Source organism: Anarrhichthys ocellatus, unplaced genomic scaffold (genome assembly GCF_004355925.1).
Source record: "Anarrhichthys ocellatus isolate YVR2014 unplaced genomic scaffold, GSC_Weel_1.0 scaffold1, whole genome shotgun sequence".
In the NCBI taxonomy this organism is placed as follows: domain Eukaryota; kingdom Metazoa; phylum Chordata; class Actinopteri; order Perciformes; family Anarhichadidae; genus Anarrhichthys; species Anarrhichthys ocellatus.
The window spans coordinates 1983313-2004413 of NW_022280031.1; the positions used below are offsets into that span (position 1 = coordinate 1983313).

At 41.2% G+C, this 21101-nt stretch overlaps 2 protein-coding genes across 2 annotated transcripts in view; both read right to left on the reverse strand.

Annotated features, from left to right (window-relative positions):
- The window catches only part of shmt2 (serine hydroxymethyltransferase 2 (mitochondrial)), a 21743-nt gene extending 6811 nt beyond the window's left edge, over nt 1-14932 (reverse strand). Inside the window, exons 1-6 of the mRNA XM_031846602.1 lie at nt 14825-14932; nt 6893-7084; nt 4128-4207; nt 2603-2803; nt 2311-2392; nt 144-266 (exon numbers count right to left, since the gene is read on the reverse strand). Coding sequence (XP_031702462.1) covers nt 144-266; nt 2311-2392; nt 2603-2803; nt 4128-4207; nt 6893-7084; nt 14825-14857 — 711 coding nt within the window. The 5' untranslated portion in view covers nt 14858-14932. The remainder of the gene's footprint in view (nt 1-143; nt 267-2310; nt 2393-2602; nt 2804-4127; nt 4208-6892; nt 7085-14824) is intronic.
- Nucleotides 14933-17995: 3063 nt separating this feature from the next.
- nxph4 (neurexophilin 4) overlaps nt 17996-21101 on the reverse strand; it is a 43888-nt gene continuing 40782 nt past the window's right edge. Inside the window, exons 2-3 of the mRNA XM_031851939.1 lie at nt 18575-19387; nt 17996-18242 (exon numbers count right to left, since the gene is read on the reverse strand). Of these exons, the coding sequence (XP_031707799.1) occupies nt 18575-19387 (813 nt within the window). The 3' untranslated portion in view covers nt 17996-18242. The remainder of the gene's footprint in view (nt 18243-18574; nt 19388-21101) is intronic.

Below are 21101 nucleotides of genomic sequence, written 5' to 3' on the forward strand. Positions count from 1 at the left end.
CACCCACACAGAGACACACACACACACAGAGACACACACCCACACACGCACACACCCACACACACACACACACACACACACACACACACACACACACACAAAAGCTGGGTGCGTTTGGTAAACAGAGAGAGTTCTCCATGCACCTTCTTGATGCGGGCGTAGTCAATGAGGCGGGCATAGGCGCTGGTGCCAGCGATGATGAGCTTGGGCCTGAACAGCTTGGCCGTCATTTCCATCTGGTCGTAGTCTATGAGTCCTGTTGTAGTCTGCGGAGAAACGAAGAGGGAGACAGATTGGGAGACAAAAAAGAGGCGGAGGATGAATATGGGAATATTAAAGGGAGAGTAAGGGTCAGGAGGAAAGAAAAAAAAAAGGACAAAAGAGGATGAGAAAAAGTTGTCAGATGAAGAGCAAACATATCAACTCGAAAGAGTTTTTTTTCCATTTGAAGCTCATTTGAAGCAGCTGCATTTGAAGTACTTTGGCTACCTTAAAAGGGGGAAGGAATTTATGGAAGGGAGACATTTCAACCCATCATATCAACGAAGAAGATTGAGCAATTGCAGTAATGCACCCCTACTTATCCAAATTCAGCCTTTCAGGGATCTACTCAACTGGTGTGATGAGGCTGAACAGATCAGAGGTTGGTTTGGAGACTTTATCTGCTCGTTTCATTGGAATAAGAAATTTGAGATATGTTAGACAATCCATTATCCGGGGGATGAACATCTGAGTCACATGAAATGGAGTCAGACTGGACCAGTCAAATGACAAGTGTGCCTTGCGCCTGAACCTCCGGTTTCACGCGTCTACTCCCCCTCCAAGCGTCAGAGAGGAAAGACGGTACAGGGGAGAGAAAGACGGCAGGACGGAGCAGAAAAACAAAGTGGGAGACAGGAAGGATGGAGAATAAGGGAGACACGGACAAGAAAGAGAGAAGAGAAAAGAAGGTGGGAACGCTTTATTTAGACAACCTGATAATCTCCCATCTCCAGAGCACACCTATGGATGCCCCCTCACTCCATCAAGCTGCTCATTGTGAAGACAGAGCCAGCGGTGCTGGCCAGCCTGTCGATTTCCCATTATCTCTCTCGCAGAGGGGTCCTGCCTGCCCGTACATCAGCAGGTTTGGACACGCAGACTCTCACAGCCATCCATCAGCCGCTACCAACACCACCACACAACTATGACCCCAGGAATAAAATACTATGCACCAATACACGATGCGCCCATATCTACGGGACCCTGGTTGTGTACAGATTTCAATGCTGGTGGAAAACAGAGCACTTTGAATGTTGAACATGTATTAAACCAAGAGGACTGAAAGGCTGCATTGTGAGTGGAGAGGTTTACGCCCCTCTTTTGGCAGGAAGTGCTTGTTGGGCTGAAGTTTGGACACTAAAGCCCTACCCACACTGCCTTGTGTCATCCCTGTGGGGTCACAAAAGCAAACAGGATTTCCCCAAAAAAGGAAGCTTTTCTCCTACATTTTCTCTTTTTGGTTTATTTAAATCAATATCCTGTTTTTCTTCTTTTTTTCCTCGAAGAGAGCCTACAATATTTAACATAAATTTAGATATTTGTGCTCATTGTAGATTTGTAATTTCTTCTTCTTTTGTCAATGATTCCAACAGAAGTAGTTAAAAAAGAATGACCAATGTGTTGTTTCTCCAAGTTTTTACATTTGATAGCTTCAGATAAAGCTGACTGAAATCACTGTGTACTATATTGGCAATATATTAGTAACATTCTAAAACAAAGGTACCCAGTGTAACCATTTTCTCACAGTCACTATTACAGTGAATTGCAGGAGCAGCGCAAAACACCTTATACACAACATACTTCACGACATATTCACTTGTGAATATTCACACACAGTATTTGTTTGTCCAGCACAATTTCTTACCGACTGTAAAATCAGGGGAAGAAACTTACAAAGTAACAGATGATCAATAATACAACTGAACGATTGTACATAGTGCTGCAGCAGAACAAGCAATGCTTTGCACTGGCGAGTTTTAGACAATTGAAATGCCTGAAGCCTCGACACACGGGCAGTTGTGACCGACAGTACCGGTTCATGTGGTGGTCGGTTCATAAGTCAGTCAACCGACTCTGAAAACCGTGCCTACATTTGTCTTGACATTAAAAAAATGGAACTATTGGAATTAATAACCGTCTCATCTGACACTGAAAGAGGTTCACATTTAAATAATATTGAACCTCAGCTTTTATAACACACTTTTTTGGTGTTGTCCCATTCCCTTCACAACATGGTAGGTGATATCAGCAGAAGGGCTCTCTACTTACATTTAGCTTGTAAGGCATGGACTCAAAATAGATTGAGGTTGCAGAGATCCTCTTCGCGTCAGACATGTAGCCATGGGTCAGACTGGGGTGAGAGAGAGGAACATGTAAACAGATGGAAAGAAAAACACAAAGTTACATTACCTTGAAACCAACTTGATTTTTCTGGTGCAATTGGTGCGCGAGTTTTGACCAACAAAGAAACGAAGGCAGCTAAGAAAATGATGAGAAATTAGAGATTATAAGTGAGCGGGTGCAGGTCAAGAATAGAAGGAAAGCTGTGGTGACTACTCACTGTCCTCCGTCAGGCAGGTCCAGGCCCATGATGCGGTCATGGGGCTTGAGCACGGCCGTGTAGACGGCAAAGTTAGCGGGGGAACCGGAGTACGGCTGGACGTTGACCCCCCACAGAGCTGGGTCCAGGTCGAAGGACTCCAAGGCTCGTTTCTGACACAGCAGCTCAATTTGATCGACCACTTCTGCTCCACCGTAGTATCTGAGGGAATGGATGGAGACAAAGAGAGAGAGACCCTCGGGCCATTTAATAAGAGACGCATCACTCATGCAGATAACCTGCTGGATTAACTATAATATGATTTCAATTGTTATAAGTGGGGGTTTTTGGGCAGCAGGAAAAAAAAAAAAAAAGTTATAAACGATGATCTATCATCACCTTTTAACTTGATATGGCTATCTTTTTAGCAAATAGTTGCTTATTTAGACATTCAGCAGTTTCAGTGCAATATCATTCATTTTTTGGAGTTGTGATTTTACGCCAGCTAGACGCTAACGTAACCCACCGTACAGGTACTAACAAGTAGTGTACACCGGGTTTTTAGAGCCATTTCACTGGAAACATCTGCCTGAAAAAGAGCTTGTTGTGCAAGTGAACAAAAACAGTAAAGTTGAGGTTGGACAGCTAAACTAGTTGAAAGTCACTACGAAGCTCAGAGCAGATATTACAGAGTCTGATCCACTTTGTGACGTGTGGTGGGTGATTATGACCCTAATGACAGCATTGTGATTGTGAGTTGTGGGAATGACAGAGCAGAGGAAAGCAGAAAGACCGTGCCAAGTTCAATGCAATTATCGCACAGATAGCCTATAATGTTATACATTCATTATTCCGTTCTTTTATTTATTTAGCTGTTTTCCTCACAGACCAGTAGCAAATGCTTTGTGACCCGGTGTCGGTCCGCGGGCCGGTGATTTGGGGCTGCTGACTCAGAGTAATCTAGACCAACGTTAACTCAAAACTACCACAGCAAATTGGGGACATCTTAGGTGATAACGCTCATTCAGATGAAGGAGCAACAGATGGCTACTTTACAAACCACTCATTCAGTGAGATCATCCTTTAGTGTCATTGCATTTTAGTGCAAACAGCAGATGAGTAGGATGTGGGGGGGAAAAACATTAAAAATCAAAAAAACATTCAGTGGGAGGGAGATTTATGGTCGGCTTGTATTGCAAGGATCAAAGGCATCAAATGAGAAGCATTTCAAAACAGGTCAGCTCTCTGTTTGCAGCTGATAAATGTGAATTATCTGAGGGAAATACGAGAAAATAGGAAAACTGAAAATAGAAAACGTGCAACAACTGAATTCTTCCAATGTATGCCCTCAGGAATATTGTTTGGCAAAGCAGAGGCTGTGGATTATTTGCTGTGTGGTTGGCATGTACTATTACAGGGCAAGCTAGAGAACACAGTATAAACCAGTGTATGCGTGTTGATGTGTGCATGAATGCAACAAATATCCTGAAGCAGGGAATATCAACGGCGTTAATAAGCCGGGGTGTGGCTCAATAAACACACTCACCTTTTCCCTGGATAGCCTTCAGAGTATTTGTTGTTCAGACAGGAGCCCTGAGCTTCCAGAGCTGCTCGACTGCAGAAATTCTGTGGCGAGAACACACGCAAGCAAACACACACACACAAGCAGACACAGACACAGACACAGACACACACACACACACACACACACACACACTCAGATCAATGGCTTGAGTGGACAGAAGGGACAAGGATGGCAAATTAAAGTCTGTTAAGTGATAGTGAGAAATCCCCCTCCAGCTAAAGGCAATCATTACAGTATTGAACCTCTGGACTTCCATAGACTAACACTCTGCACTTCACAATGCTTATCGCCTCGCTGCTGGAGGATACAAGATAATGCAATAAACGTCTCTGCATGCTGAGATACATTGCTGTGGCCTTTTTTAATCATTTTGCAGAAAAACAAATTTTTGTAGGTATGGTTTGTTTGCTGCAAAAGGGGTATAATCGTACCCAAAAAGTGTTCTTTATATCTCGTCTGTGTGCTGGAAGATGAAAAGGCAAGTTAAGTATTTCTGTTTAATATGAAATATCAGTAACTTGTATTGGACTCACTGACACATTTCACTCGCCTGATTTCAGCAAAATGACATTAGAGCTAGACCAATTTTGATTAATATTTTAATAAACTTTATTGTTATGTCATAAAGTAAAAAAATACCAAATATTCCTTTGTTCTAGCTTTTCAAATGTAAGGATTTCTAAGTTTCTCTTTGACTAATGTAATAATGAACGTGTATTTGTGGGGGGTTATGACTGTTAGTTAGAAAAACAAGCAATTTGAAGACGTCAACTTGGGCTAAAAGAATTTGTCAGTTTCAAAGACCAAACGATTAATCAAGTCAATAAATGGCGGATTGAGTTATGATGAAAGTCATCTTTAGCTGCAGCTAACTGTTACGATGATACCGTTCTTTGAATTTCTTCTGCTGAGGATTTATTTTTTGAGGAGTGAATTGTTACTGTTGGTTGGAAGTTATTTTGGATTTTAAAAAGGTATTTTGTGGATGCTGGTGATGCAGAAACATCATCCAACTTGTTTCCAAATGTTGCTGCCGCAACAGATCCAAACGTCACTTCTCTCCTCTCCTCTCCACTCCACAGGGTTATTATACAAATGTGTATAGTATAGCACATTATGCAAAACAAACTCAGGGAAAGCAGTTATTTTATAGTAAGCAACCATGTTATGTGAAAAAACACAATCAAATATGCTATAAAAAACATGTTTCAATGTTTATATGATACGGACCAACACGAATACGTTTGGAGTGACCACCTGTTGCATGTACTTCACAATCCTGACTCTGTACAGTAACTGACCATGTGAACGTCTTCTGGTACGGCCCCCTGACACAACACTCTTACTGTATATTATCACACTGGCCAGTTATAAAGTCTGATACAAGAACAAATAGTACACTCTAGTGTCCACACTGTCTCCCTCGTTGAAGTGTGTGTGTGTGTTTATGCTAATGCTTCACCTAGAAGCCAAGAGGAGATCAAGGGAGATAACAGCTCCAGTAAAAGCTCTCTGCTGCGTCCATCTGTCATGCAGACAAGTGCATATATTATAAAAGGAAATGCATGTGCTTCTCAGCGCCTTTAAGTGTGTGTGCGCGTGTGTGTGTGCGTGTGTGTATGGACATGTATGGTCGTCTTTTCATTCAAGGAATTCCTCCCTGAGCCGTTACTTTGATGTGCCTGGCAGAGTGAGGTGGGGAGGAGGCAGGATGAAGATATCAGCTTTATCTCACACTAGAGCGGTCAGGCTTTGTGTAGCGAGGGGGCCGCTATACTCCACTGAAAAACTACTGTGGCGAAGAAGAAACAGGAGGAGAGAGACAGAACAATACAAGATAAAACCTCTTCTGCTCTTTTGAATAGTAACATTTTCCATTTCACACCATCCAGCCTTGGAATGGAAACAAAGAGTAACCCACATGTTTCTGCAACAACTGACGATCCTGGCTTACAAAGAGTACTGTATCCTGTGAGCGTTTGCACTACTTAGGAAGCTACATTTGAATACTATGAATTTATTCTTGGCAGAGTTCATGATATCCGTTTTATCATTTGTATGTCTGAGCCAAAAGGTCACAGTTTCATGACCCTAGCAAGCCCCTTAAACTTTTAACAAACAGCAAATATACTGCTGTAAAATATTGAAACATACAACAGCAAGATGAATTAGGAATAAATATGAATAAAGAATGAATACACTTGCAGTGTATGAATTTCAAATGCATTACCCATATCATTTTGTACTGGACATGCTGTGCGCATGGTATTTATCTCCAGAATGAGCGCTGATGAAGCACTGATAAGGGCTTCTCTATCAACGCTGCCAGCAGTGATCTGGGTAAAAAATAGATATCCATGAGGCTAGCAAGACGATTCATTTATCCAATCATTTTGGCAAAACATTAAATCAGACATGATGAGGTGTTCTCAGCCATCTCCATTGCCATCATACGGTGGAGGTGCTGCATTGAGTAAGTGTTTACATTGAATGTCTTTCTTTAAAAATTAGTAAAATCAATCGGAACAAAATGGTATAGGATCAGTCTTTATATTGTACTTAAGGCTGACTGAATGAAAACATATTTTCTCGGCTGTCAACTTCATGCCGGCATTTTTAAGGCATTGGGCAAATAATGTTCTTGACAGACTAATCAAGAGGTTGAAAGAAATGTCTACCATCCTTTCCTACATGAAGAGTGAAAAACATCGAGCAAGATGTCTTACCTCGGATGCAATGAGCTCCAATCCGCGGCACTGCCGGTCCTTCTCCTTCAGCATCAGATCCCACATCTCGGGGTCGTCCTCGGCCAGGCTTTCCTGGCCCGTCCATGGACGATCTTCTTCCACCGCGCGGGAGGCGGAGTGTGACTGTTGGCCATGCACACCGAGACGAACCGGGGCTCGCTGGCACAGTGGCTGTGAACAGGTGAGAGAGAGAGAGGGGAAAGGATCAACTGAAAGTAGTAATAGTTGTATACTGATAGAACAGTTATCGTCAACACATTTTCTAATCCTGGACCACTAAAGTGGGTCTCATGAGTACTGACGTATCAACCAAAACCACTGCTTTAATAAAAGTATGGTAACAGAGTAGGAGTGTGGCAGCTACAAAATGAGACAAATATGTAAAATGTGGGTGTGTAGAAGAGGAAAGATAATTAATAACATACATTTCCTAGTTATAGAGCTTTTCATCGGCATTCTGTTGCAAGGGCAACAGCTTTTGTCCAACTTTACTTCCTGTCCACTATTGCAACAACAAACATTGCAACAGGAAATACAAACATGTCCATTGAGAAGGTTTATGTTGTCATCTTTATTATCTATGAAGATTAAACCAGTGGGAGCTCCACCCGTAAAGACCAACCACTACGTGAAGAGACGATACAACAGAGAAATATGTTTCTACAGAATGCATTTGATCGTTTTACTTATTTGAGGTAACAACCTGATTTGTCGTATATACATAAGGAGACATTTGAAGTCCCCTCCTCTGTTCCTACACTCCGATATGGAGCCCGGTATAATTAGAAACTGGCGTGTTTGCATGATATCAATAATCAGCGTGGTTGTTCAATTATGCCTCTATCAGCACTTCCACAAACTGGGGGACTGACTTTTACAGCCCCAGTGTGCCGAAGGAGGCATATAGAGAACAGATTCAGCACTTCCCGCTTATCTAATCTGGACTGGGGCCGGCGAGTTCTGCTGCTGCTGCTGCAATGCCCGATCACGTGAGTGTGCAGAGTCCATACAGTTTTCATTGTCTCTTTTTGAAACGTTAAACACGAATCCTAAACTAGCTTCAACCCTGTGATGGATTATTCAAACACTAGATTTATGGCTTGGTATTGCATACAGTAGACACTTTCCATAGGTGATATACAAACTTTGACTGCACCAAAGGATTGCACTGTATTACAGCTGTACTTTACGTGCGCACTTCAACAGAGAGGCGCTGTGACTGTGTGGGAGAAGACACAGAAATAGAGAAGAAACCCCCTCTTTGACAGGTCGATAGCATTTACAACAAAGTGGCTCACTCCCGTCATTTAATCAACAATATGATGACTCTGTGTTGAGATCAATCCCACCACTGCTAACCTATAGTTATCATCTGTACAGGTGTGCTGGGGTGTGAGGGACAACCTCCCTTTAATGGCACCATTAAAAAGCAATTAACACAATGCTCAGCACTGGATGAGGACACCAACATGAAAAAAAAAATGCAATTTGCGCTTATTCCATGTGGTGTAAAAAATGTCTGGGTACTTCATCTTTTGTAGTGGCTTTAAGGTGCTTTAAATCTTGTGAAGAAACCAACTCTAGTTTTTCATACATTTCATGACAAAAAATTAAGAATTTGAATGTTGGGCAGAAATAGAAATAGTAATAGAAGCTTTCTGACCAACCTCAGTTCAACATTCTTTGTAAAAAAACAGTTATTAAGAACACTTTATCCTCAGGAGCAGCTTGCAGATAGTTTATCTACTCCATCGCTGTTAGGCCCAATCCTCTCTACTCCGCCTCTTCATCTGCTCCCCGGGGTGGCAGAGGGAGCAGCGGTGACACACCAGGGGAGGCAACTTGCACATTAATGGCCGATTTCTAACAGTTTCTACTCTGGCCTTCTGTCACCAGTGGCGGTGGTGGAAAAGTTAGAAGCCCCCCCCCCCCCTCTGGGTTCTAGAAGAGATGAAGGCCTGGGGAGACAGGTCGGGCTGCCTCTGAGGACAAGTTTCTCGCTGAGAAATCACACGGGTCATTAAATCTTGACGGGAACTGTCCTTCGCTGTCTGCACTTCTGCCGGGACACACCGAGGCTCAGGAAAGCAGCGGCAGAGAGAAACACAACACAAGCCAACACTGCCATGGTTACAGCGCTACTGAGGACTGCAAAACAGACAAGGGTGACTCTCCTCCCTCCTCCTCCTCCTCCTCCTCCTCCTCGCCTCCACCTTCATCCCTGCTTTCCTTTCCCCACCCTCCTCCTGTCATTCAAAGCTGCTAAGCACGCTCAGCCAAGCAGCACTCATGCGGCGTTTTTATTAGTTCGCCTTGTCATCGCCATCACTTCCGTGGCGTCCGGACGGGACAGCACTGAGCTTAAACAAACACGCGGGTCAGTCCCTGTGGTCCGCCTCTCCGCGGTCCCGCCTCGTCTCCCAGCCCTGATCATTCAGAACCAGAAGATTAATTAATGAACACGAGAAACTGATCCAAGAAAAGTGAGAGCCAAGATACAAGCGTCGAATATGTCACAGCTGGACTATTTTTAGGCGACAGATGATGCCGTCGTTTGAAGGTGAACTTGATGAAAACTTTGCTGTGAGAAAACGGCACGGGATAGGCCACATCAACCAGGGCGCCGAGCACCAGATAATGGCAGAGTCACAGATGCACTGCATATGAGTGACAATGATAAGGCAATTGTTGGCAGTTTGCCTTCCCTGTCAAACATCTGTGGCCAAAGACAAATGGCGGAGAAGAAGAAAAAAAACTATTTCATTAATCCTAGTTCTGTAATATTTTGCCCATTTCCTGAAGCAGCTCCTGATGTGGGTCAATTTTACAGATGACTGCTGTCCATCAGAGGCTGCACCAAACAACAATCAGCCAGGTATCAGAAGCAAAACAGAGAGGAGTAGAGAGGAGACAAAAAAAAAGAAGATATGTAAGGTTACAGAGAAGTGTCAACAGTCAGCGGCAGCCGTCAGTCTGACACATCGCCTCTTTCCCTGTCACTGACTAATAGCAGGGCTGTCCGTTACAAATTGCCCTGCGATTCAGTTTAGATAACACCAGACTGAGAAATCTGGATGGGGTGCAGAGGCGTGAAGGGACGGAGGCCGAGTTCAGGGCGACTCCGCTGTATTCGGGTCAAAGGGTTGTCAAGGAGACAATCAGAGACATAAGCGATGCTTGCAGCAAAGCCGATCTTCAGGAGGTGTAGGCGGTGGAACAATATGTGTATGCTTTTTGTGGCGATGATGGTGAAAGAGCTCTACTCTGGGCTTCCTGGTGCCTCAGGGATTCTAGATGTGTGCTGTGGACTGTACTGTTGGCATTGTCAGAGAGTGCCTGTGCCCACAACCCTCTCATTGTCCCCGTCAAGTGCATAGTTTGTTAAATCAAAAATAGACGCACTTAAGAGGAACAGTGTGTAGGATCCAGGGGGATTTATTGGCAAAATACTCAGAACTATGTTTACATTAGTGTATTTTCATCTTAAACTTAGAATCGTTAGCTTAGAAATGGCCATTTATATCTACATAGGGAGCAGAGTCTGCCATGTTGCACTTCCATCTTGCATCATCATGTTTCTACAGTAGAAGGACAAACCAAACAAGATAGAGCCTGTCACGTTGTATGTTACCTAAAGGCCAATGCAGCTCTCTGGCATGCTTGCAAAGGGAGGAGTAGGCAGCGGGTTTTCAGATGGATACAATCTGCGACCTCACCACTAGATATGCTCCTATAACTGGGTTTTTTCTGCATTGTAAAATCTTGTTCGGGCCAACCAAGGGCAATTTTGAGCCACCTAAATACGGCTAAATCAGTAGTGAAACATTCTAACTATACTCTCATCACTAGTAAAAGTAGATGGAATCAGTTTGTTGGTTTTCAATTGACAGGAGCATAAATCTTAAGCAAACATTAAGGACGGTACGGCAGGTGGAGCAAACTTGACTACACTAGGGCTTGTTATTATTTTCAATTAATCTGCAAATAATTTAATCATTTTGTCAATAAAATATCAGAAACTAAGGAAAAAATGCCTGGTATAATTTCCCATAACCCCATGGGATGTTTTCACATAGTTGAATATTCAATGGTTTTATTTGGATGCAGAAGAGCTTCGTGATGATCAAGATGTGAGCAAACAAGAGCAGAAAGGCTTAAAACATGAATGAGGTACATGCAGTGGTGTAAGGTATCTCAAGACACGGGCAGATATTTGTTTGTTTGACGCGTGTTTAGGCTGGTCTTGGTTGAGGAACGCTTGAAAATTTAAAAGGAAGTGGCTGTCATCTTTCATGGAATCAGAGTAGCTCCAAGCAACTTATAAACATCGCTGTTGAAAATAAATAAAAATGGATGAAGTCATGACACCTGAAAAATGTGTTTCTGTTCTGTTCCTGTTAAATGAATTCAAATAGCTAAAGAATAACTCTGCTGTGACAGTGTTGTTAGTTTTGTCAAAAAAGTGTGTGTATAAAAGCATTAAATTGGTATTCTAGTGGTTTCGGTGTGGGAGGTGATGAAGTCAGACAGGCTGTGACTCCGAAACACTATTTCTGGGTCAATTTATAGAAGTAGATTTGAAGAAAAAAAACAAAAAACGTGAGTCATATTGCTGGGTAATACTGAATGCACAAATACCACTCAGTGGGTTTATGTTGACAACAGATGAAAACAAAAATGCATGCATCTCTTCCAAACATGTCAACCCCTGTTGACTGTAACTTTGGAGAAAAGTTGGAAAAGCTGCTGAAAATCTTTCCATCAGAACTTCAAACAAAAGCATGATGAGTAGGAGTTATGGAGGGCAGCAGGTCCTCTCACCAATGCTCTGCAAAACAAATCTCTAATCTATCAGCACAAGTACTTTTAGTTTGGATTTGGACGACTAACCATTTGCTCATACATTTGTATTTATATGTAACCCTACGTTACTCTTGGTTTTCACTTGAGTACACAATATAACTAAAGATACATAGGAGGTAAATTATCTATGAGGTAAATCCAGCATTGATAAGAACCAGAAGGTAACTGTCTAGATATGTTAATAGTGTTTCAGGTTGATACAGGTTTCCTGGTTACATCACAGAATGTTGACTCTCCTTCTTGTCAGCCACGACTAAGGTCATCCCAGTAACTTATTATCAAGCACGAGCAGAATGTTAAAAAAAAAAAAAACTGCTTCAGACATGGGAACGTCATCTTTCAAAGCTTCTTACTTTTCTGCATGTTTAATCACTGAAAAAGTAAAGAAGACATTTATTACCAACAATGCAAGATGTTTCAGCGGATCTCATTCTCTTTCTCTAATGTCTCACAAAGCAGAACCTACACATTCAAAAATAAAACCTGAAAATTGAAATGCTACATTCTGTGATATTCACACCCACTTTGCTCTACTTAAGTTCACCGCATTACAATTTAAATTTGTGTAACTTTGAACTCAAAGGTTTGGCAAAATGTTAAAAGGTGGATTGTCCAGGTGCTTCATCCATCATAACACATTGAATCTCAGCTTGAACACCTCTACATTTGGTGAGAAGTGAAGATTTATGCGGAGCAAAATCCATGTAATTCAAGCATCATCTGCACAGAAGCTAAAGTTATTTCAACAGCCTAAAATTGCAAAAAAAAAAAGAAAGCTTATAGAAAAGTAGATGAACATATATAGAAAATAATCTATAGAGAAATGTTCTCTTCAGCAAAATAAATATATTGTAGGCATAGATATTTAAGTTTTTCAAAACGGGATTAGATTTTTATTCTTAAAGTGACACAGGAATCCATTACCTGCAGCAACCCGGCCTGTTTAAGAGCAAGCACCCCCATAATGACCAAAGTAGTCCGTTTTCCACGGATATGTAGATAACAGCTGTACTGACTTTAACAAATATCCATTTTATATATTAAAGCCACTGGGGGGCGAACGGGAGAACTTGTTTGGACACGTGTTCCACAAACATTTCACTGTCCAATGCGCTGTCTTTCTTTCGATCCGTTAATCCATTAATTCAAATGCATATTGACACCTTAACGGAATACCACAGGTTACTTGACAGGATAATATAAGACCAGGAAACTTCAAACTGACATGCCGGTTGACACGCCACCTTGACACGGTCAAAAACTGTTAACTTTCCGTCCACACACACCTGATTCTCATTACCAGGCACTTAAAAAGTTCACATCATACGGGAAATTAAAACCAGTATACCGGTTGAACCGGTATACCTCCCAGGCCTACGTCAACAGCAACAAGAAAAAACAGCCCATGGCCTGAAATCTGTCTCTCTCTTCCTCACACGTACACGGATCATGTGAGGACACTGCATTCCTTAACCAAAAGAAGAAACAAGGGTCTTGTGAGTCTTTTTAAAATTTGCACACTTAACCAATTACCACCAATAGGAAAAGCATGCATGCGAATCAGTCAGTTTTATGGGAAACTTCAAACACACCGACAGTGACTTATAAAACTAGGTCTGACTACATGCCACACAACTTTGGCACAGACGTGGCTTAGCCTAGTTGTTTCTGAGAAACTACATGAAATTTGCACCATCTCCAAAATGGGTCACTTCATAAAGTTCAAAATGAGGGTATTAATAGCCCTCAACCAACTTGTTTCCCCCCCCCAAACACCTCCATCACCCTGATGCCTCAACTCACCAAGCAACTTATTTAATTAAAAAAATCTGTCAAATTATAAAACTGGATTTCTTTGAAATGAGATCACTGGTTAACTCATTTGTCAATAAAAAAAAAAAGTTTTAATCAAGGGGGCTACAATTACCCTAACAGGGAAAAAGAGTTTAAAAATATATAATAATAATAATAATAAATGCTAATAATTAACCAGGGTAATTGAACCCACTCCACATTGTAATCTGTGATGTGTACTTAAGCACATCTGTAAAGTTAAATTATTAACACAATGTCAAAGATTTTCATTGAAGTATAAGATACCATTTACAAACCTGCAATAAATACTTGGAGGTTGTAATTTTGATGGATTGGGTTTAGAAAGGATTGTGGTGCCTTTGAATTGTAATGCGCTTTTCTGAAAGGTATTTAAAATACTTTACTGGAGTTTCATGATTAGTTTGAGGTAAGTGGACCTTTGATTCACCATATATTTTAAGATATCAATTAGGAAAACTAAGTTACACTATCCTTGTAGCTACCCTAAAGTAATGTAACAATCTGCTGACTCAGCAGAAACATTGCTTTGACAAAAACACAGCCTTATCTGTTACATAATTACCTCAAAGTAGAAAGTTAATATTTTCTCGGTACTCCTGCAGTACACTTCATTTTGCACTTTGAACTTTATATTAGGGGGCCTTTCTGAATACCCAGACTTGTATTATTTGCATAGTTACCAGGATTGAGGCTTTTCACTTGAATTAACAACAACAAAAAGCAGCTTGTATAATTCTGATTGATTATAGAATAACTTATTTAAGTTACCGTCACTAAATAACCCAAAATAGCTTGTTACATTGGGATTTGTTGGTGATACAGAGACGCGTGTTGATCGCTGCTGTTTCTTGTCCCACATGATGAAACTGCAGTGGCTGTTGCATCATTACGTGGATGCAACTGCAGCAACATAACACTGAGAGCTAGCCTGCTAGCTTATCTGCTAACAAGCGACCGACATGTCAAATGTGTCACACGAACAGGGCAGCAAAGACAGCTAACGTGTAACTGACGGAGTTATTCTTACATTTGGTGACTTGTTAAAGCACAGGTGGTCAGTTAAACCCCTCACACCTGTAGTAACCGTATTGACGTTAAGCTAGCTCACGGGTCAACCGTACAGAAACGACAGCTAAGGTAACTTAACTACCCAACTCAAGCACACCGTAATATAAGCAGTGACTCATAACCAATACTGTATAATACACGTACCCGCGTGACTCGTCTCAGAGCGAAGGACAGCATGTTTCCAGTTCTCAGGGCAGATGCAGACGGACAGGCTCAACTGACTCCGAAGACGTTGTTGTGCAACGTGTGGCTACGTTTCACCGGCCGAAAGGGTTGCTGGGAAATGTAGGTCGTTGTGGAGAACTTACGCAAGCCAGCAGTGACAGGTACCCACTACTGCTGTATCTCTCTCTCATTGTTTTCAGTGGTAGAAGAAGTATTCCAACCTTTTCTAAAGTAAAAGTAGAAATACCACTACCGTTTAAAATAATGTTGTTTTTTTGCTTTTGATTAGCCAAAGAAAAAGTAAAGTTTCATCATCAGAATATAGGCTACTTAAACTTCTTATATTTCTTATTGTTATGTACAGTCTATGTACTTAAAGTACCAAAAGTAAAAGTTCTCAATTATAAAGATTGGCCCATTTCACAATTACTTATCTTATATGATTCTTGTTATTGATGCATTAACGTGTATATAATAATACATTTTATTTGTATACAGCTTTTGAAGGTACTCAAAGACATTTTACATGGTAAAAACAGAATAAAAGCAATATTAATATAAACAAGTACAAAAAGTACATTTGCTTCTGTGTCGTGGAGTAGAAGTAACCTATAAAGGAGCAGAAAATGGAACTATTGAGATAACCTCAAGAACAACTACCTTTAAATTGTACTTAAGTACAGCACGTGAGTAAATGTAAACTACTTTGTTAATTTCCAGCACTGATTTTACTCATTCATCTTCTATATCATTTAATTTGAATGGCCACAGGATGACTGAGCCGACAAGTGAAGAGTGAAAGCAGTTATCACTTATTCATTATTTTTTCAATACATATCTACATTGTTAATTATGTGCAAGTCTACATCTGTGACATGTGAATGCACACCACACCTCTGAACTTTGTCAAAGCAAAAAGATTTCAAGCAAAACATTTGTCTTGCTTGCTGTAAGCAATTGTGTTATCTTGTATGAGTCAGGTCTTTGTTCAAACCGGTTTGATAACGCATTGGTACTTTTTGCACTTTTTTGCCCAATAAATGTTGAGAAAGGCAACAAGTGCTCTTGCACCACAGTATTACGTAGAGTACCTTGTTGGCCTAGGGATTAAAGTGCCCACCATGAATTGTGGTTTGAGTCCAGCTGCACGTTCTTCCTCATCGCTCTCCTCCCCTCATATCTTTGAAATCCTGGGTCTCTAATCGTCACAGAGCAATGCCCAAATTAGTATTTTCTTGTTTCATGCAACTTTGACATGAAGAGCAGGTCATGATACTATTAATTAAACTTCCTTCCAAGCAAAGAACGAGAGGTGGCTTCACACTATGATTTAGGCAATCACTAGAGGTGCCTGTAAGGGCAGATTTCAAACTAGTGTAAAAAATTCCATTATCAAGACCAAGTTCTGAGACTTTGTGTACTTCATCAAGACAACCTATAAATGTTGATAATTTATTTTTATGAAGATTTCTCATAAGAGAAAAACTGATAAGATGATCGATTTCCATTATCTGCAATAGTTTACAGAAGGAAATCATTTCAAATACTGACAAAAAAAATCTGTTTTTGAGATACAGTTCTTAAATTTACCACACAATGTTGTAATTTTTTTTTCATGAATGAGATGTGTTTAGCTACGAAGCGTCCAACCATTTCTGTTCACCAGGGCATACATTTTGGTGAAAGTTGCAAAGTGCTGGCACGCATGGCTGATTTGTTATGATTTTCTTTAGACTTTAGACGGTTGCTGTAGCACCACCATCAGGACTACTGGTCCACAAAGCCAGTCAATGAAGTTTGGCTAAGGAGCTTCTGGCCGGCCCTGAATAATCTGGCATGGATGAATTAAACATTTTTGGAAAACATTTGGTAACATAGAAAGAGATGTTCTGAATGTAATATTTTATTTCTGATCGGTGTTGCCTCGTGATTAGACATTTTCCCATAATAGAGGTTAAAAGTGGTTACAAGTTTTACATGTGTCACCATATTTATAAATTAATGTGTCAGTTATTAGGTGCTGTCAGTGTCTGTAATCTCAGTGGATTAAAATGTCGGCGTCAGAGACACACACACACACACACACGTACGGCCACACACAAAGGAGTACATAAGCATCTGTCCACAACAACTAGTGCAGTGATTCTTCACCAACCCACTGTAGAGAATCTGTCACAAAGAGGGGAACTCTGGAGAATCTGGGTTGCGGCGACTCCATCAATCTCTGTGTCCCAACTGGCCACAGCAACTTGTATAAAATACATGGACTTCCCTGGACCTCCATCTCAATGCCATTGATCAAAAGCATAACAGGCTATCGAGCCTGAGTGAGATAAAGATTCAATTAGCGTCGATTGTATGTTTTCTAATGAAATTTTGAGCACCATTAGCGTCAGATCAAAAAGTGTGGAGAGCAAAGAGTCTGTGTTGAGAGAGAAAAAAGGGAGTTGCAAGGTGGATGTGCTTAATTTAATCATGAAAGAGGTGGGTGAGTTGTTCTTTTTTTTCAGTTTTTTCCTTTAATCTGGGTGCATATATTTATATATAGCAATGATGCAACTATCCTGATTCATTTTTCCATAAATTGGAAAACAAAACAGTTAGAATAAAGAAAACAATGAAGTAAATATTTATAAGTCGCTGAGATCATAACAGTGGCTCCAGTAATACAGCAGTCAGGAAATTGTGACAAAGCCATCTGGAGGTTTAGGTGCAACGGAAAAATGGCTGCTCTTACTTCCTTTGCTCGCACGATCAAACAAACAGAATCTGTCAGTCATATTGCCTCCAATACAATAGTTATTTTTCCTTTCAGTTTCAGGGTGAATGTAATTAAAATTATATCAGTCACCTTGCTAGGATTCAATTACTGTACACACCAACTCCCTCAAAAGGAGTTATCATCATTTTAAGAATGTTTCACAGTTGGTTTTCAAGTTAAAATTCAATCCTCCCCTTCAATATGTTTCAGAAAATTAAAATGACATATCTTCACAGGAAGCTTGGGCAGGAGCTCCCAATCAGAGTGAAATGTAACTTAATTCATAATTGCGTCCTTGCTAAGTTAGATAACGTGAACATGCTGCACAGCTTGTGCCCTTCAATTGTGCTTGTAGCTCTGAACAAAAAACATTCACCCAGTAAAAGACAGACGGTTTAAGAGATTTTAATGTGCTTTTTCATACAGTATATTGTATGCATATCCAGCATAGCATTTCTCATACATATAACTCTCTTATATCCAGGGAAACGTAGAGCTGAGAGGATGATTAACAGTCAGTCTACCATAACATTATGTCTGCCATACAGGGATGGCACAGCACAGCTGCCTCAGAGGGTCCCTATGTACTCGGAGGGCATAATACTGATTCCAGCTGTTTTCAACCGAATTCTCCAACTGCAAAAAGGAATAACAGAGAAACAAATATCTAAAAACAATAAGTGTGCTGAGGTTGAGTACATTATTTACAGAAAAAAGCAGACGAAAACAGAAGTTAACAAATACAAAGTTGGAAAATAAGTCAGAGAAATCAGCCATATCCTAACCATCCATAACTCGATTATACTTGATTTAAAACCACAATTCACAGCAGTTTAGAGGCAAAAAACTGTCCCCTGCTTCTTCATCGTAATCAATATGACTATGATTTCCATCATTATCATTATAATCATCATCGGTCATCAACATTGTCTCTTTTTTTTCCCTCTTTGCAGTTCAGTCTCACTTACTTATCCCAAGTAAGGGTGCTCACTTTGGAAGTTGTAGTCCGGACACACTTTTTGAACCAGCTTGTAGTCGATGCTGAAGAAAGAGATGAAGATGCAGATCACCTTGAAGGGTTTGGCACAGAGCCAGGCAGCGTGGGACTGGGTGTGCTCCGTGAAGCAGGTCTGAGAAGGGTCGTACAGGCAGGGTTTGGGCTTCTTGGATCTGTTGGTTTTCTCATACTCCACCCGACAGTTAAAGGTCTTTGTCTCCTTCCGGTTGATGGTGGTCTGCTGGGTCTCCTGGATCTGGACGTTCTGCTGAGTGTGGGGGTGCAGATGCTGGACTACTTCAAACTCCACCACTTTGGTCGGTGGCACGATACTGACCGACACGTTCCCCAGGCTAGACGAGTTGTGGCGGAAGTAAACAGTGAACGTCCCATTAATGTGGTCCACAATCTTCCCTGTCACCAACAAGCTGAACTTCAAGGTCTTGACGTTAAAGTAGAAGTCTCCCCAGCCGAAGATCTTCTTGGTCTTCATGGATGTCTTTTGTGAGGGCTTGCGCTTAGAGCGGTATCCTGTCTGGTCCAGGAGCAGGGACTGGTTCCGGGCCGAGTCGTATGGGTTAAAGAAACTGTAGGTGGGTGGCTTGGATTTCATGGGTGTCTGGTCAATGGAAGTGGAGAAGATACGGGTTTGGTACGGAGGCTTAACCACCCCTCCTGTTGTTCCTCCCACTGTGCCTCCACCCATGCCATATGGAAGAGTCTTCATCACCGACCCCACTGGGCCCAGTTCTGAGAACTCCACCTGCTTCTCCAACCCTTGGACCTGGAGAAAAGAAAGCCAGATAAAAGAAGAAGAAGAAAACATTATTCACAACGGGCCAAAGACTATTCAATTTAAATTTTCACATATTCTGCAGGAGAAAAAGCAACAGCCGTTTTAGTTTAATCTCTACTTAAATGTTTTGTCAACACCACAGTTTGCCACAACTTGTAAAATACAACTGTAATGATGTTAAAACAAACTGGCAGTAGTTTAAATTGTATTAAAAAGCCAGATTGCTGATTGTTTGGGAAATGAAAATGAACGACAACTGATCAGGCGGGAATTCGACCCAGTTAAGGGAAACCAATTCGGGATACATATCTGTCTTAATCCTTGAAATGTCTGTCCCGCATCAGCCACAGTGCTGCATTGTGGAGCAGTTAAAAGGTTCTGCACCTTGCTCAAGGGCACTTATTACACTGTGGGCAATATACGATGCATGTAATACCAGCCCTGACAAAGCCAGAATACACTGCTCTCAGTCCTGGAAGTTGAACCAGCAACCTACAACCTTTAAGCCACACTGAAGACATCAGCTATTCAGAAATTTACATAAAATTTGATCTGGACAAAAAAGCAATGTCCCATTTCATTTCACACACATTATCATAATCCGAAGTGTTGTATAGGTCACTCCTCTTTTTACCTCACGTGATTTGTTCTTCCCCGAGCATCCAAATTGTTGGATGTTTTATATTTCATCCCTTGAATTCAAGAAAACAAAACCATCTATTTTTGTTAACACACTTTAATTTTGTTGTCAGTGTTTGCTCCGGAGAGAAAAACAACTCTGCATGTAAGGTAATGGATGTGAGCCTCTGTTAGTTCAGACAGCTTTCTGCCTTTAATCCACAGCCTATTGGTTATTCGCGGGCTGATTGACTAGAAGTCTTCCTCTCCTCTCTTTCATGTCTCATTAATCACATCACTGTCATGCTACCATCCATATGTATATATGAGGACACTTTAAAACACACACACACACACTGGAGCACACAGGCGCATTTGCACACATGCAAATTTCAAGCTCAAAGCTGTCATGAAGTGACAGAGAGAAGTATTACAGCTATTCGGAGGGGTTACATGTGGATCCCCTGAGGATGCATTTGGATGGAGTTATAAACTGTTCTAGTAGATAAACAAACCAAAAAATAAATGAAAACAGCCTTTCAAAACAAGTTCAGGATCAGATCTTTGTGTCTTCTCATGCAAGGACGTCTGCCTTCATTCTTATCCAGGGCAGTGGAACCGACAGGTTTGTGCCAAAGCGCTCCTCATCTTTCATCAATCACTGAACCTAATAATAACTCCATATTGCTATTCGCAGAGGCAACAGTGCAGCGCTCAATACAGCTCCTAATGTATTCAGTCATTCAATTAATGTATCTATGTCTGTTGGCCATTCATTAACATGCCTGCAGAGCTGATTTCTACGTAGATTGATTGAGGGGAAAATAACTGAAAGTTTATTGACTACTGAAGGAATGAATTACCAAAAAACGACAGGTGCTGATAAATGACCAGTGACTGGGATAATGACCCACTGAAGATTTTTAACAGACCTCAACTCCCTTTGGTGTCATGACAGGGGGCCGATGCAGTGGTCTTGCAATTTTAAGCTGGTGAATTGGTGATGTGAGCCGATTTTGGCGCTGACAGGTAGGAATAAGCCACAGTTGATGGCAGAAAAACACCACAATATGTACAGCAACAA